At 44.4% G+C, this 18,125-nt stretch overlaps 1 protein-coding gene across 1 annotated transcript in view; it reads left to right on the top strand.

The window, feature by feature from the left end:
- Positions 1-18,125, top strand: part of ZCWPW2 (zinc finger CW-type and PWWP domain containing 2) — a 778,017-nt gene that overhangs the window by 561,022 nt on the left and 198,870 nt on the right. Inside the window, exon 10 of the mRNA XM_086939915.1 lies at positions 16,192-16,313. Within this exon, the coding sequence (XP_086796041.1) occupies positions 16,192-16,313 (122 nt within the window). The remainder of the gene's footprint in view (positions 1-16,191; positions 16,314-18,125) is intronic.

The following is an 18,125-nucleotide window of genomic DNA, read 5'->3' as shown; positions in this document are numbered from 1 at the left end:
ACCGCAATCGCAAACATGCATTTTGAAAGCACAAACAAGGAAAAAATTCAGCTACGCTGTGGATCGCAGAATTTTAAATTCTGCAAATTCTGCGAGCAGAGCGGAATTTACCGCTCAGGCCTACTCTACTCACAGGGTAGCCCAATCCCACCTCTTCCCTCCAGACCTCATTGTGTGAGCTTCTCAGGGAGCAGGTTTCCTTCCATCCGATGGGAAACACAGTAGTGGGGTGGTCCCTTGGCTGCAGCTCTGTGTATCTGCTCTGAAACTTGCCCATCTGCAAGGTGTTTGACAATGCTGTATCTGAAATCTAGCCCTTGCTTGTTCCAGAAGGCAACCCCGCCCCACTATTGTTCCATGCTGATGGGAAGCACTTTTCTACTCCACACAGGTGCTTTTGATCTTTAAGGCCCCAGGAAGTGAACTTCTGTTTGCCTACTGTGTCTGCCCTACTCGATTTTGTCTGTTTGCTCCTCCTTTTTGTAGCATACTTTTCCTTGGGTGGTGGTCTGAGAGAGACTTAAGAGACCCCCAGCATAAAATCATGCTTACAAAAATGCACATTTCTGAAACTGGACTCCAAAGCACTAGAGCACATGTGAAGAAGAGTGATCGAAGGTCCTACTTTTCAGCAGAGTTCCCAAAGTTCCCAGGCCCATGCATGAATAGCTCTCAGTGCTTTACATTCTGGAAATTGTGTCCTGATTTTAGAACGGGACAACTGGACTGCAGTTCCCAGAATGCAAAGCAAACCCCCCAAATACTATTAAGATTCTGTGATTGCACTCCCATAGATTTTAGCTGGAGAATGAATAATAAGGAGCTTTCTTTTGGCATCTTCTGTGCTGAATACAGTCGCACTGTCGTAAACAGCAGAGACACAGTCGTATTATAGTCAGTCTATCATCGGTTCCAGAGACAGTGAAATACTCAGTCATTTTGGATGCAATAAATATGAATAATGTGTCTGCGGTTATCAAACAGTGTCAGTGTTTTATGTTCAATCAATGAAGACTCTGGTCAGTGTTGTGTTGTCTGGTAGTATAGGCATGGTGAGGTGTAGGCCCTTGATAAAGATGATGCAGACATAGAGGTGCGGTAGTTATCAAACCCACAAGGCAGGTCCCCGGGTCTCTTTTATTGCTTTGACCCCTGCCGGCACCAACCATCGCCTGCAGAGAGGAGGGTCCACATCTCAAACACACCTGACAGTTCCCTGTAGGTGGAAAAGTCCACCAACATAACATTTTCTCTTTATTTCAAACAAAAACACAGAAGACCCCAATACATGGGTGATAAAACAGATACAGGTGCCTCCAGGCAAGGAAGACAAAGAAAAATGGAAACCAGAGAAGGAAAAGAGAAAGAGAGACAGAGAGAGAGAGAGAGAGAGAGAGAGAGAAGACATTTCACTTTATTATATTTAAATGAACACAAAGTTCTTCAGACGAGAATACCTTGCAGCACATGGTGGGGAGTAGGTTTGGTTGTGTGGGAAGTTTCTGTATTACTGATTGGGCCCTGATGTTTATTGACCCTCCCAGTGTCAATCAGCGCCTAGACATGGTGTCCTGCAACCAGCACGCTGCATTTCGGGATACGTCTTCGGGGACATCCATCTGGCTGCATGGCATGTATCACATGCATCTACATCGTCATCATCCATGTCCCCCTCTTTCTCCGTGGTTTGGGAGGCACTCGGAATTGACTCGTTCCTCTGTCCCATCCGTGCGGTGGAACGGCAAACTTTTGCAAAATGATTCAGTTTGTTACACGCGGAGCACCTCTTCCCCTGGGTAGGGCATGGTCCTTGATGCGAGAAGCGTCCATTACATCAGGAGCATGTCCTGGGTGTGGGTTGTGGCTTGCTCAACACCTTCTTCTCAAAACTTCCAGGCAGAAAGGCGTTGACCTTCAATAGAATCCTGTAGATTTAACAACTGTTGCCTTTGCATTCTACACTTTTTTCTACATACCTAGCCTGCCCGATATTCTGTTTTTTTATCAAAATGTTATTGTGTTTTAACAACGATCTATTTTAAGTTGCTACAAATGTTAAAAATGAAATGCATGCTTGTAAAGGTTTTAAATAACTCAACAGGTTCTGCCTCTACCTGGCTTTGCAATGTTACTTCCATGTGTGCAGCTTGCACCTTAGGCAGTTCTTTTGACTTTTCCATCATTAGCATATCCGCCATGGACATCCCGGGGACTTGGAGGATATGTTGCCTGAACCTTGCAGAGGCACACCCTTGAGTATATTGCTACCGCTTTTCATCATTCTCATCTGACAACATGCATGTGCTGGCTACAAAATTTGAGGCGAGCATAGAAACCATCCACGGATTCTTCGGGGAGCTGCCTCACCTGACGCAGTAGGGAGTGTTCGTAATCAGGGTTGGCCAGAGGCTCGATGTGAGCAGTCAGTGCCTTCTTCAGAGTGTTATATGTGTACAGAGGTCATGCCACCACAACCGATTTTCCAAGCTTGTGGCGGGCCGCACCTCCCAGATGCAAGAGCATAGGTTGCTGACACTCAACTTTGAACTCCACAGCTGCAAAGTATTTCTCGAGGCATTCAAGCCAGTCCTTCCATTTGGCTGCTTGAGCAGATGGTGGCCCATCAATTAGGAATGGTTCAATGGGAGGCGCAGTAGACATGATGATTGTAGGTCACTGTTATTACCTTGCCGGGAGTGATGTGTAGACTTTACTCACTGGAACAAGGATGGGTGGGGCCCACAGAGAGAGAATTCCCCACAGAGAGGAGGCAGCTGTTTCACAGCACAAAATGGTTCAAAAGCTTTCATGAACTTGGGTTATCATTCCTCTGTTTTTTTCTTTGTACTTCCATTCTTTTTCTCCTCCTCTCACAGCATCTCACACTTGCTGCTGTTCTCCATTGATATGTATATCAATCTGGACAGTTGTTGTAAGGAATACAGAGACCCTTTGCTGCGGTTTGCCAAAGAAACGTGTTGTGTTTTTTATTTATTCATCATCCAAACAACTGATAGCAAAGTGACAAAAGACATGTGTACTCTGTTAATAGCCTTTACATTATCGTGATTTCCGTCCTGCTTGCAAGTTGACATATAGTGACATTTGCCCCATGTAAGGTGAAAAAATTAAAAAGCATAAGCAAATTCATTTACGTGGTCATTATGCTAGCAAAAAGGATGACCACGGCATAGTAAGCTTCAGAAGCCCTCTCCACAGAAGTATTGCTCATGGATGTAAAAAGACATGTGTACTCTGTTAATAGCCTTTACATTATCGTGATTTCCGTCCTGCTTGCAAGTTGACATATAGTGACATTTGCCCCATGTAAGGTGAAAAAATTAAAAAGCACAAGCAAATTCATTTACGTGGTCATTATGCTAGCAAAAAGGATGACCACGGCATAGTAAGCTTCAGAAGCCCTCTCCACAGAAGTATTGCTCATGGATGTGAAGAAATGGGCGAACGCTAAACATTACACGCTCTTCAAGATACCAAAAGGGTGGACACACCGCCTGAGACACTCTCCTGCAAGTAAAAACGGACAAATGCCTGCTTGAGAGATTGGTAAATTTGAGAATGCTGTTGAATTCTTCTGAAGATGACAATACAATAGTTTCTGGAAAAACATAATACACCACAGATTGGAACCCAGCCTGACAACCATATATCAAAGATAGTCAGGCCATCCCGACACAGAATCAATGATTAATCACAAATAAATAAGAGAGGATGGGGAGAGGATTTGGCCTAAGGGCTAGAGCGGTCGACCTCAAATCTAGGGAAACCAGGTTTGAGTCTCGGCAACAACGCTCAACATCCTGGGCAAATCACTAAATCTCCCAGTGCCTAACAAAAATGAATGTATCCTTATTTAAACACAACTGGTGCGAGGGGAGGAGCCACGACACCAACCAAGATGGCCGCATAGTCTCCCGGCTCCGCTGACCTCCGTCCTACGCTCTGATATCCTGCCATCTATCCTGATTTCCTGCCCCGGATCCATGTGTGTGATCTGTCTTGCACTTCAATGAGGTGCTCCCGGAGTTTCTCCGACATCGTGAAGCGAAGTAACATCGAGTATTGATTTGAGGCCTAACCTAGCCGAGAAGCCGGGGTCTCGAGTGCTGGCCTTCCCGGGTCCGAGTTGAACAACAACGGACTGCTGGAAGCTGTTGGGCCCGGTCTCTGGAACGTTCGAAATTTCGGAATTGCTTTGCTACCGTCTGCTGCCTGCTGCTCTATAGGAGGTGAGGTGACGAAGACGCGCGGCTCTGGGTTGCGGGGTTCCCGGTCCGGGGATCCGGCATTCATACCGCCGGCGCCCCTTGGGTTGGAGCCTCGCTACGCGCTACTGCACGCTAACAGTTTATCCCTCATGGCTAATACCCGCTCCGCCTAAATCGTGCCCCGGAGAAGGCGCCTCTCCGTGGGATCATCATGCCTGACAGACAATGGGGGCTGACGGAGCGGGCTCGGAGTGGCCCGACATTGCGGACGGTGCTAGAGGCCCTTGTGACACTTCAGGAGACGGTTAAAGCTCGGACCTGCAGCCTATTGTTGGCGGCGGATGGAATCAAAGGATTGAGACCGGACCCTGACTTGACGCCCGAGACCCGGCGGCCAGCTCGCCTCCCGATTGACGCCCCGGCGGCATACTTAGCCCCGGCGCTGGAAGCTGTATTTGCCCCCATCGCAGTGGAACTACCCGAAAATACTGTGCTTTGTGACTCAAATAATCCGTTGGGATCCCCGGTTTTGCAACTGTCGGAACACTTGAATGCTGCCCCCACTTCGGTTCCTTTTAATTGGGATTGTGAACTGTTTTGGACTGTGTCGACCCCCCTCCCCAGTCGGTCTCTCAAGATGGCGGATGGGATGAAGACTGGCTTCGGAGACGGGGAGGGGCATCGTTGGTACCAGCTGACTACCTCGGGACCTGCAGTCCTTTTTTCATCTGTGGACCCCTGTTCTACTAATTTCTGTGTACTATTCGACATTTTGAGGACGGGGCTTTCCTCCCCTTACGGACTTCGCAAATTTCATCGACGGGGCCAAGGCTGAGACTGTTTTCGGGGTGGTTTACTGTGATATTGTGGTTAACGGGATTGTTTTGACTTAACGGAGTCCGGGGCGGGGTTGGTTGGGCCGGGGGCGGGAGACCGGGAGTGCGTTGTATACAGCCCTCCTCCATTTCCCTCTTGGGTGGGGTTTATTTTCTTTTCCTTTTTTCTCAGTTTCTTCTATATTTCGGGTTTCGGTTTTTGGGCGACAGGCACGCTGCTAGGGGGGTAGGCCGTAGTCATTTTCTTTGTTTCTATGGCCTTTTTCTTTTCTTATCTTTCCTAGGCCTTTTCTTTTCTCCTTTTCCGGGTCAGTGTTATGGGTTCCTTGTTAGGTCCATCTCTATTTCACATCTGTGTCTCAACTCTCGCGAAGTCTCAGGGCCTAGGGGCGGGCATAACTGCTGGCGCGAATCGTAATAGTATGCTTATTTATCCTGGGTGTCGTTTGCTTAAACGCCACTGCTTTACATGAAAATGGAATACCTGTGGACACATTGCTATTTCGCTCACCCCCACTTTGTAGCTTGAGATATTGTATGGCACCTGATCCTTCTATCTTATATTATAAAATGAAACCTTTTGTATCCTGATTCCAATTTGGTAGGTCTTCCAACCAGTAAGTACTGTGGGAGTAACGATTATGCCCCCGGGAGGCTGGGTCTGAAGTTTTCACTGTAGTACTGTATTGCAATTGCTTAGCGGCCAGCCCTGGGGGTTGTAGGCCCGTGTTTGTATCTGGTTGAGAATGTTCAATAAAGGTTTTAAAAAAAAACAAACAAAAAAAAAACACAACTGGTGCTCATGTAAAGTGTTCTGATACCCAATGCCTTCGGTTTAGGTTTGGGCTATATAAAACTTTGAAGAAAAAAAAGAATAAAAGTGCTGTCTGGGGCAGGAGGTTTGCAGTTCTAGTTGCAGGACTCTGCTTGAACGCATTGGAAGATACAAAATCAGGGGCACAGCTATCAGTGGTGCAGCCAGTGTAGGTGCACTGGGGTTCAGGAGCGAGGAGGGGGGCATCTTCTCTGTGTAGACTGCATTTATTTTACTGGTTGGCTCCTCAGATATGTGTTTTCCTCGTATCTTCCCCGCACCAACCTCTCTGTTTCCACTCGCTAGAGATAAAGAAAGTGGAAGAGCAGGTAGAAAAAAAACAGACCGGCTGCAGATAGGCATCAGAGAGGATCAGTGGTTTAATTTGTAGATTATTTCTGAGAGGCTGTATCGTTATAGTGCTCTGGCTGCTTGTCAGGAGTTGTGATGCTTTAAAAGTGAGTGGCGCAGCATCAGCCATACAATTTTAGAGCAGTTCATAATCAAGACACCTTATAGGAGGGGCCGAGAAGGCAGGGTAAGCACTTTCGGCACATGCAATGCTTTCAGTTTGTCACTTACCACCAGGGCCGGCTTTAGCTCTGGTGGTGCCCGATGCTACAGTCTTTTTTGGGCCTCTTCCTCCAATGATCTCCTCCTCGGATGCCCTCACTAACATCTGGCAAAAGTGCCCCTCATCTCTCCATAGCCCCTCTCTCACATACATTTCATTTGTTTTAAAGCACTGCTATAGGCTAGCTTTATTAATCCACTCACCTAGCCCAATAAAATATAGATCTGTTCGTTGCAGCAGGCATATTAACCCTCTGTGATACTTTATGGCAAGTCAAAATTGCCACTGACTGGACAAAACACCAATCTCTTTCTCTCTAGCAGGAACATTAATCACAAGACTTATTTTATTGCTGGCCGGAAGCTAGATGCACAAGGAACTCTGCAGCAGACGTTTTAGCTGCCAAGCATAACGCCCCTTGATGAGTACAGTGCCCCTCTCTAGGTCAGCACCTAGTGTGGCCGCACCACTTGCACTGCCCTAAAGCTGGCCCTGCTCACCACTCGCAAGCTAAATTGCTATATGCATATTTTCCCCTAAAAGCTAGGTGAACTTATAAAAATGAACCAGTAGTGGAAAGTTGAAATAAACACATCTATGGAAGACAAAGAGATTTTCCAGGTTGAACAAAGGTGAGTGCTTCAGTTCTTGTTCTCCAAACTTAGATACTTACTTGGCATTAAACTAAAGTTTGTTGTCTGTACATACAGTCTCTCCTGGGGTGCAAAGTTTTTTCCATTTTTGGGGAATGCCAGGAGCTCACTAACACAATGTTATAAATGTGCTTAGATTCACAGCAGTCCATTTAGGGACAGCACTTGTGCTGGAGAAAGGTTCCTTGGCCCTAGCTCCATGGTAAACACTGCAGAGGACCAAAGAACACAAAGAGCCGGCCAGTGCATATTTGAATGAAGGGGCAAAAATGCTGCAATTTGTACTTTTTAGATGGCATTATGTTGTTAAAACCTATACGCTGTGTTATATTAGAATGCTATCCATGAGGTGATGCAGCCCTTGGAGTTATTTAACATATTACTCCGGTATGGGATTCCAACCTTATTTCATAGTTTCATTCTCAAGTGGAAAGTGAGGTGTCTACACATAAAGAAGTCTGAACTCTCAGAGAGAAATATAAGGGACTGAGTGGAAGATAAAATTAGAGCTGAGAGCGCGTTAGAATAGTAATTTTTACCCCACACTATCCAACACTCACCCTACTGTTGCACCCACTGGAGTTAGAATAGTAATTTTTACCCCTACACTATCCAAACTTACCCCACTGTTTGCACACCCTGGAGTTAGAATAGTAATTTGTACCCCTATACTATCCAATACTTACCTTAAATGCAATGTAATGGTATGCGTTGAAAAGGTATTATGAAATGTAATGGAATGCGTTGTATAGGTAGTTTCTAAAAATGCGATGTAGTGTCATGCGATGTAATAGAATGCGTTGTAAAAGATGTTGCGATGTAAAAACCGATTTGCAAAGGCATGCGTTGGAAATGTATACGTTGTAACATCATACATCCGAAAAAATTAACTAGCAGGAGAAGCAGAGCATAGGGGATGAAGAACGGGAGAGGGAGGCAAACAGAAAGTAAAACAGAGGGTGAGCAAGATAATGAGAAGGAGATAAATGGAAAGAGTGAGAGTAAGTAAGGCAGATAGAGAGAAAGAGAGACGAAGGGTAAGAGAACTAAGAAGAGAAGAAAAAGACTTTGAGAGAGGGAGGTAGTGAGAAAGAAGATACAGTGAGATCAAAAGAGAAGACATGTTTTGTGATATGTTGTTCATGAATTTGAATCTCAACAAGGCCAAGTTTTAGTTTCAGATTTTTGAGGTTGGTAAGTTTGTACAGTAATGCTGTTGAGACTGTAGAAATGCAGAACAAAGAAACGCCTTATTATAAGAGGTGCCTTGAGGTGAAGAGGGTTGTCAGAGAGTTCCGCAGACCAAAGGAGAGTGAAATAAGTTTACAGTGTTTCAGAGTTATAACAAAATACAAGACCACAAATCTGAGAAACCTGAAAGCACCTCGAGATGTGAATATATAAACAGCGAGGAAAAAAGTAATCTTTAAACAGCACAAATGTGTGCATGTGAGAAAGAAAACAGGATTAGAGCTATGGAAATTGTATTAATTTGCACTTAGGAAACAAAATTTGGCATATGAAAGAATATAAGATCAAAAGGTGAAAGAAAGCCCCAAAGAGAAAGTATAAAAGGAGCCTGAGAAGCCCAGAGAGTCACATAAAGAGTGAAAGAGACCCACAAGAGGAAATGTGGCACCCTTGAGAATGAGGGAGAAAGTCAGCTAAGCCATATGAGAGAGCATATGAATTTTTAATTTTGTAAGGATCACTGAAAAACAATACGTTTTCTTTCTGTTGAACATCATCAAAATGTGTTGTGCAGAGAAAATTAAAGATAAAGCAACAAAGGTCCTTAACTTTGCAAAATACATACGGGGCAATTAACCCCTTCTGTGCTGATGACGAGCCCAGGCTCGTCATGCAGCACGGTGCTCGTGTGCTGGTGACGAGCCTGGGCTCGTCATGAGCCGTGGAACGCTCACACGCGGGGCTAATTTCCCCGCTGTGCTGAGCGTTCCATTGCGCAGGCGTGGTCATGACGAGCCCAGACGTTGTCATGACGAGCCCAGGCTCGTCACCAGCACACGAGCACCGTGCTGCATGACGAGCCTGGGCTCGTCATGAGCACAGCGGCGCCGTGCGCGCCCTCCCCCCGCGCCGTGGGGAAATTAGCCCCGCAGCGAAGGGGTTAATGAATTATAGACAACAATGTGTGCTATAAGAAAACTTGTCCAGCCGGACAATGATTTAATCAATGTTAATAATTTGACAAAATAAGGTAAACAACACGGATGGAAGGTCGTCACATTACGTATGGTTCATTAGACAGCAAATGCTTTCTTATGCAGGTTAGAACTCTAAAAATATTGTTTGTGTCTCTTGTTCCCTTCAAAAAATGTTCCCCACAGGTTATGATTAACAATCAGGCAATGTATTTTTAGTCCTGATGATGATCCTATATTTTGTACAGGATCGAAACGCCGTCGACAGTTTATGTAGTTTCACACTAGTTTTCCATTGTGTTACCCAACTGTGTTTACTACATGTGGTAAACTGGTTAAACTCTAACTCATTACCAGCGCCCCCTTATTTTAGAATTGCCTGCCAATTACCCCTTCATGTATTTTTCTTGGTTTGTCCTCCTTGTGTTATATGTATTGGATACAGGAGTGTATCCCACTGTATAATTGTTCACCTTATTTTGTCAAATTATTAACATTGATTAAATCATTGTCTGGCTGGACAAGTTTTCTTATAGCACACATTGTTGTCTATAATTCATTCATTGCCCCGTATGTATTTTGCTAAGTTAAGGGCCTTTGTTGCTTGTTATAACTGTTACCCCTGGTCCTTGATTATCTAGTGGGTGCCCTTGTTGCCTTGAAACAGAGAAAATTAAAGAAGCCAGAGATGATAGATTGTGTTGGGTGGACCGGTGTCTGGGATAGATAAAGAGAGGATGAGCAAAGAGATAAAGGTAATGTTAGACAACCTAGGAGAAAGTGAAAGAAATCCCTCAAATAGATCGAGAGATGGGGCGAATATGGATAAAGTAGGGCCTCAGGGAGCAATAGTATATGGTCCCCAGCGAGACAAAAAGGGTGAAAGAAACAATCCCAGAGAGAGGTGATAAAAAATGTTGAAAAAGAGAAAGAAAGAAAGAGTTCCATAAATGTAGGGTAAAAAGATCCCAAATAGGATAATGGGTGGAAGAGACCGGGAGCCCACAAAGAGAGTGAAAAGGTAAAAGAGAGAGCCAGTAAAAGACAAAGGGAAAATCCCAGAGAGAGGTGATGAAAAATGTTGAAAAAAAGACAGAAAGAAAGAGCTCCATAAATGTAGGGTAAAAAATCCCAAATAGGAAAATGGGTGTAAGAGTATGGGAAACCCACAAAGAGAGTGAAAAGGTAAAAGAGAGAGCCAGTGAAAGACAAAGGGAAAAGGGAGAAGGCTTCTGAAAAGTATTAAGACTTTTCAAAAGAGAGACAAATAATGCAAAAGGAGAAATCCACTAAAACAATGGGTAAAGAAGTCACGCAGGAAGAAAATTAGATTAAGGAAACACCAGAGGGAGAGGAGAACAGTATTCCCTTTACATCAGTTGGTTGTCAGTGTTCAGTGCATGTGTGACGTGCTGGATTGTGAGTACAGAGTTTGAAGCCCTCTAGATACGTGTAAGTAGCTCACACTGGTCTGATCAGCAACTGTTGCATCCCCCAACAGTGCTACCCTCTCAGACTGCACAGCAGGATCGAGGTTCATTCATTAAGGCTCATGGACCGCTACTGCATACTCCTTAATTAAAATCCAACTGTGTGTCAGAGATTAAACTTCCCAAGCTGATAACTCCTAATGCATTGATGATTTTACACTTAAGTCTCGTATTTATCATCAGACTAATCAACATGAATCTACTTTTCTTCAGTCATGGCGCAATTAGAATATCTTTGTTTATAAAATATCTAAGTATTTGGTGGCATACTCTCGTCTGCTTGATATAATGAGGTCTTGGCTTTTTCCCTAAAACTTTTTAATTCGCTTTATTCTCCTTGTAAATAGTGCTTCTTATTGACGTACAGTAGTTTGAATTTTACTTGTGTTGATGGAACATTATATTAACAATGTTAAATTTTAAATATTTTGCAGACCCATTGATCTTTTATGGTTCATATCTTTTTATTAATTTATCCAGGAACAAATACTCTTACCTAAATCCAAAGGCCGATTAGGTAGAACCGTGGGACAACAGAAGAAGTAGATAGACAGCAAGAAAGGGAGGATACCAGGGGGGACTGGGAAAGGTGGGAGGGACGGATAAAATATATGGGGTTGTCACCAAGGGAGCATAGCCTCTCTCACCAGAATTAGCTCTTTAGTAATGTATTCACTGTCAGCACGTTTGGTCTTTTAGTGCATCGTACCCACTGCTGTCAGTCTTCCTCTTGCTGATCAGGCATGCCCCTCGTACAGTAAGCTGGTGTACTATTAAGTAAGGAGGACTAGTAACTTACCAAAAGTCCTGTGTCAGAGCTAGGATGAATGGGCCCCTCATTTTGTCAAAGTGTAGCAACTTGTTCTGCAGGGAATCAGTAAGCTTTTCCATCCCTCCAAGGTCCCACAGTTTATGCTGCCAGTCAAAGTGAGATGACAATGTGTCTGTGTCCCCATTTAGAGGGTGTGTCGGCATTGGGAAGTCTCAGTAGGACATAGCTAGAAAGACAGGGTATATATGTTGCAAAACATTTAATTGATATCATTCAGCATGGCCTACCAATAGCGTTTGAGTTTGGGACAGAGCCACTGAAGATGAGTCAGTGTGTCCGGGTCGCCGAAGTTGCATTAACAGCCATTAGTACTGTTGAGTTTACATTTCACCTTTTGACTGGAGTGTAGTACCAATAGTGTGTAATTGTAAGCATTGCTTCTTTTCCCGAGGTACAGAATGAGGTGTGCATTTTGTGGAGAATGTCAGTCCATTTCTTTTGGATGAAGTGAAAGTGCAGCTCAGCTTCCGAGCTACGGGGCTAGAATAGTTGTACAATTCCCATGTTTTTACTTGTGTACCCAGACCCGCCTTATCCAGTATTTCCCACAGAAAAAGGCATGTGCACTCGATCAAATGCCTTGTCTCTGTCAATTGTCAAGAGAAGTGCTGAGACTCACTCTACAGTAAACATGTGTCTGTCTCTCAGTCTGTCAGACACCCTGGAAGAGAAAGCTGCGCAGTGTAAAAAGTTATGTTTGTGACTGGTGGTCTTTGTCTTTACTGATTTAGAGAAATTTGGGGAAGACACCTTACATTGTTTCTGCAGGACAGTAGGTTGGAGCAAGAGGTCGATCTTAGATTTTGGCTGATGATCAATGATCCAGGAGTTGGGTAAACTAGTGAGTCTTGATTAGTGGCATCACATGTTGGTAGGTTGGGTGTTGGTGGGAGATCCTTGAGTTGTTCTCTGAACAGTAGCAGGTTGGATGGGTAGTGATGCTCTATAGGAAATCTGTTTCAAGGGCTGTTGTCAAACATTAAATGGATCAGCCCTCTGCTGAGTATTTTAAAGTGAGTTATTGGGAAGATGGTGTGGGGTTGGAACACAGCTTATTTTTTGGGGTGATTTTGTCCTTGATCGATAGTGGTGCTTATCAGTAAATGGCTTTGTGAGGTAGTGGCGTGGAAGTTGAAAAAGAAGCCTGAGCGAGTTGTTAGCATCCAGGAAATACAATGGATTGTTTAAGTACATCTCTCCAGGAATGGTAACGACACATGCATGTGTTAAAAACCTTAGCCCTGCCTGGTCTTTACAATTTATTATCAGAGTGTGGACATCAATGAATTAGCAAAATTGAAAGGCAGAAGGTAGAGATTCCAAGACCACAGCTGATGGAAAATGTTGCAAAACGTACTCTGACCACAAGAAAAGTGTACATCCTCTTTAAGCCATGTGCTGACCTAAATGATGCACCTCATGCATTATACTCTTTTTTACCTTTTCATATGTTGGAATATGCATGGGGGTTTTGGGAGTTGTGTCAATGTGGGTGTCTCTGTATATGAGGTACTGGCCTGCTGGGAGCATTTTTTTGTTTGTATAAGAGTCCACAAAAACATTTCTATGTCACTGTACAGAAAACAACAAGAATGCTGCATGAGTGATAAGGGAAGTGAAGGGGTTTGAACAAGGCTATTATACATGGTCCTAAACAAAAAGTGCTTTTGGTGGGTCAGAGGTAATGATGCATCCCCCACTCCAAAATCCTCTACTCCGTCAGTGGCCTTTTAGTATGTGTGTAAGTGTGTGTGTGTGTGTGTGTTTATGTAGATGGAGAGAGAGAGAGATTCAAACATTTTAATCAAACAACACTGATTTGCTGCAATAGGTAGTTCGACACTTTAATGTGTGTGGCAAGGTTCAGTGTCTGTTTTTTCTGTGTCGTCACCCAATACATTGAGGAGCTTTGGCGGTGGGCACTACGGGAGCCAGGACAAATAGCACTGGGGGACTGGCACCATCTGGCCTCTCTAGAGACACTAGTGAAAACCCTGGAGTATATAAATACAACCTTTGAGGGTAGGGGTTCTGGGAGAGTATGAGGAAGAAGAAGAAGGGCAATAAGGTCTGTACAGGATTGATGAAGAGCATTGTGATAGACAAGAATGCACTGGAAGCGCTAATCAAAGGGCACAGTGAAAAAGTATGCAGGAAAGAAATCACAACGTGATATAAGGACAAGGTCAGCTGGAAAGCTGATGAAGAAGAGAGGTTGGGGTATAAAAGAGGAAAAGAAAAAGAGAGGTAGGGAATGGAGAGGGTGAGAAAATTGTGGAAGGAAATACAAAGCAGAGAGCATCAAAAGAGCAGAGAAAGGTAGAGAAATACTGTACATGAGATAGAAAAAGCATGGTGGAATGATTTTGAAGGGATGAGAGCGGAAAAGTTGGAGATAAAAGTGACAGAATAGAAAGATAAACACTGGGTAAGAATGAAGAAAAGATAGGATGCTCAGAAATAATGGAAAGGAAGAGATAGAAAGCAAGAGGGAGGAAGGAGTTGTGAAAGAGAAAGAGCAGTGGATGCACTTTTGGCAAAACTGAACGATGAGTGGGCCTGATTTATATCATGACAGAAGTCTGCATCAGGAACCTCACCTAAAATAGGGCAAACTTCCCTGGTGTACTGATGGCAGGGACCTTTTAGTGGATAGACCCCCACCTATGATAACCTGCTGTCAGAGTGTGCCCAACTATTAACTCCACCATCCAAGGTTACTTATAACAGTTGTATTGGTAACAGTGGCGTAACAAAAGCCCTGCAGCTCCTGCAGTATGGAGGGTTGTGGACCTCAGAGCTCTTGCCTGGCCAGAGAATAGGGGGCCCCCACCATGTACTTTGCAGGGGGACCCCTCAAGTTTTCTTACGTCACTGTGCCCGGGGCAATAGGCGTTGCACGCCTGGTCGTCTCTTTCTCAATCATCCCACGATGATGTTGCTTCTGCGCTGCAAAAAGAGAAAGGAAATCGTAAGAGAAAATGGCTCTCTTTAAAGGATTTCCCTTCCCCTACAACGTGGCTCACCTGGCATGACGTCTCCACTTCTCAGTAGTGAGCTATCTGCGTGCTCTCACTGCAGTCCAAGTTAAAAAAAAGAAAATGGACTACCTTTGCAAGGCCCAAAAATAGAGCCCAATAGAGACCAGTTTCGAGGTGTCCTGAAAATAACTGCCGGTGCCCAGACCCGCCTCACTTAAAGCCCTGCCTCCACCTCTGTGCTGCAATCTTGCTGGTAGTCAATGTTTCCGCTCACATTTTAGGAGGTAGTTGGGCCTGTGAGTCTCCGCTATAAGTAACAAATAATTTGTTTAAGGAAATAATATTTATGAGATTTTAAAACATGATAAATGACACTTCACAGCAGCTGGTAGTGGTTAGGCATGAAAAACGATGTTATGTGAGTGTGCATATGGGTTGGAAACAGCACCAAGGGATAGGGAGAAGCAACTGAGGTAGACAAAAGAAACCAGCAGGATACTTGTAGGTGGTGAGAGTGGCATGGCAGGATGTGGCAAATAGAAGAGCCCCACCTGCTGCTTGTAGGTGGTATTTGTGGCCCACTAAGATAGGGAGGCAGGAGGCAGACTAAAGAAGCTTGCTGTGCAGTCGTTAGTGGTGAGAGAGGCCTGGTGGGAAAGGCAGAAGCAGCGGCCAGGAAGAATAAACTAGTCTTCAGGGCGCTTATAAATGGTAAGAGTGGTCTGACAGGATAGGGAGGAGTAGTGCAAAAATAGTAAAACAAGGACCATGGCCAGAGGGGGAAAGAGCTAGGAAACACATGCACACCCATGGATTACTGAATCGAAAATAAAAAATAGTTCTCCTAGGAGGCAATACAAGGATTTAATTCATCCAGTCAGAGCACCACAAGACTAAAATACTCCAGGCTTAAGACAAACATAGGATTAGGGACGAAAGGAAAGCCATCAACTCTGGAGCACAGTGCTGAGATATACAACAGCCAAGAACAAGAACCTGGCCCACGCCCACTGTATGTATATCTAATGAATTGGAGTAAAAGGTCTGGTCTAAATCAGTGTGTACACGAAACCTAAAAAAGAATTTTAAAAGGACACATTTGGGACAGAATTTGTTTCAATTTCCGACTGTTTTTAGTTACCCTTCTTGCATGTGGTGCGCTTTGTTCACAAGAAATGGGCCCCACTTTGGTGATGTGTGAGATATTGAGATATTTGAAATGTTTTGCAGCATCCAGTAATTGAATTTCGGAACCATACAGGCAGCTAGTTCGAGCCTTGTATTTATTAAAGGAGTCTTCCTAATAATAAATCCCATTCTTGGTTGTTGGGCTTTCAGACTTCGATTTAAAGTCATTTTATTTATTTGGCAGTTTTCCATAGTGCGTAAAAAGACTTAAGGGTGACAGAGTGCTTTACATTAAAAAATAGTAAATAAACAGAAGTCTTCTGTAATCAAAATACAGCAGCGAATGCAGTGTAGTTCTCCATTGTATGTGAACATTCATTCGCAACTGATTTTCTTAAAATTTATTTTTTTCCTCTCTTAAACTACTTATAAAAGCTATCAGTAAGTTAAAATATGGAATTCAGCTATTGATCTAACATTTGATTTTAGTTATTTCAGAGACGGAATGTATGCTTAAAGATTTGGAACAAATTCTCAAGCAAGTGACAAATCCTGTTACGAAGGCCAATGTCTCACAAAAAGAGAAAGAAGAAAAGAACGTTGAAGGACAGGTATGGCCATACGTCATTATTAATGGAACACAAGATAACATTGTACACTGAAAATTAAGTATTACCTTACCCTGTTTAATGTTAACCTTGTTCAAGTGACATTTATTTTCGAAGGGTGCTATCAAAGTTGTTGAGAACATATTTAAAAAAACATCTTTCAGAAAAAATTATGTATAGTGCATTTGCTGTGCAGACTTTAACCATATAGTTGCATGTTCAGTAGACACATTCTCAGGGTGAATTAGACCCTTGCTAAACTCAAACAAATCTTCGTAAATCTTGGTAATGACTAACTACCAGCACCATATATTCTTAATGGCACCACTCCACTTACAATGTCTAAGAATGGCCTTGGAAACTGTAGGGGTACAGGGCTCATGCACCTGTACCCTCACCACTGGTATAGTGTACCCAGCTAGAGGGGTGACTGATCTATGCAAGGGCAGTGGGTTGTAGGCATGGCTCGCAGTGTGCCATGTCGACTCTTCACTTTGTTCTGTACCAAGACACGCAGCCTGCAAAGGCAGTGTGTGAGTGTAAAGGTACAGGTCCTCTAAGGGTGACATAATAAGTGCTGAGCCCTTAAAGGCCTTCTCTGGTCAGAGTGCCCTGGGTACCTGTGGTACCATTTGCCAGGGGCTGACCTGTGGCTAGAGATGCCAATTGGGTTTAGGCTTCAATGGAGATTTTAGGGAAAGAACATAGGCGTACCTGATCTGAAAGAAACAGGTTAGTATTAAATTCCTTACCTTAGAATATCCCCAGGCGTCAGTCTGGATGCGGAAATATTTGCGTAGCAGTAACCCTGCACGTCGGTAGGCATCGTATGTGGCTCCGCGTCCATCATCGGCGTCGTGGCGCTGGGATGAAGTCGCCGGAGTACTTAATAATAATACAGAAGCTTGTTGAGCACGAACAGCTACCTCTGGGGAGGTGTCCCGGCGCTAGCGAGTCCTACAGCAAGAGTGAGTAGTCAGGAGGAAGAACAGGATTATTGCATAAAAAGCCAAGTTTTTAGGAGTTTCCTAAAGCTGGCTTCTGACGTGGCGGATTGGATGGCAGGGGGCAGGGTATTCCAAAGTTTCGCCGTGCCGGCCGAGAAGGACCTGCCTCCAAGTCTAGCTTTCCTCACGCACGGTACCGTTAGCTTGAGCAGGGAGTTTGAGCGCAGCTCTCGTTTTTGGTGGTAGCGGGGGAGTCGGAGTTTTAAATAATTGGGACACGTGCCTTTTAGCGCTCTGAAAGCCAGGGTAAGCACTTTGAACTTAATTCTGCTTGCCACTGGCAGCCAATGCAGCTCGTGCAGATGCGGAGAGATGTGCTGCCTGAAAGGGACACGTTTTATCAATCTCGCAGCCGCATTCTGCCGACCCCTGTGGGACGCCACACCAAAGGTTTTTTGGTCCAGAAGAGAAGGGACCCAGGGCCACTTTCTGGGAGCGATTAGTGAGGTAGGAGAGTAGCCAGTTAAGTGCTTTGTCTCCAAGGCCAATGTCCTTAAGTCGGGTCAGCAGTCTGCTGTGATCTACAGTATCGAAAGCAGCTGATAGATCCAGGAGCACCAGCATAGCTGATGCCCCTGAATCTAAGGACCACCTGATAGACTCGGCAACCTCAATGAGGGCCGTCTCGGTGCTGAAGCCGGCCCTAAAGCCAGAATGAGTTTCATGTAGGGCACTGCTTTCTTCAATAAAGTTGTTTAGCTGCCGTTGGATCAGTTTTTCAAGCATTTTGCCGGGGGCTGCAAGGAGAGAGATGGGTCGGAGATTGCTCAGATCATCCGGTGCGCCTTGGGTTTTTTTTTTCAGCGGG

This window comes from Lissotriton vulgaris, chromosome 10 (assembly GCF_964263255.1).
Source record: "Lissotriton vulgaris chromosome 10, aLisVul1.2, whole genome shotgun sequence".
Classification (NCBI taxonomy): domain Eukaryota; kingdom Metazoa; phylum Chordata; class Amphibia; order Caudata; family Salamandridae; genus Lissotriton; species Lissotriton vulgaris.
This window is presented reverse-complemented; position numbering and strand designations above follow the sequence as displayed.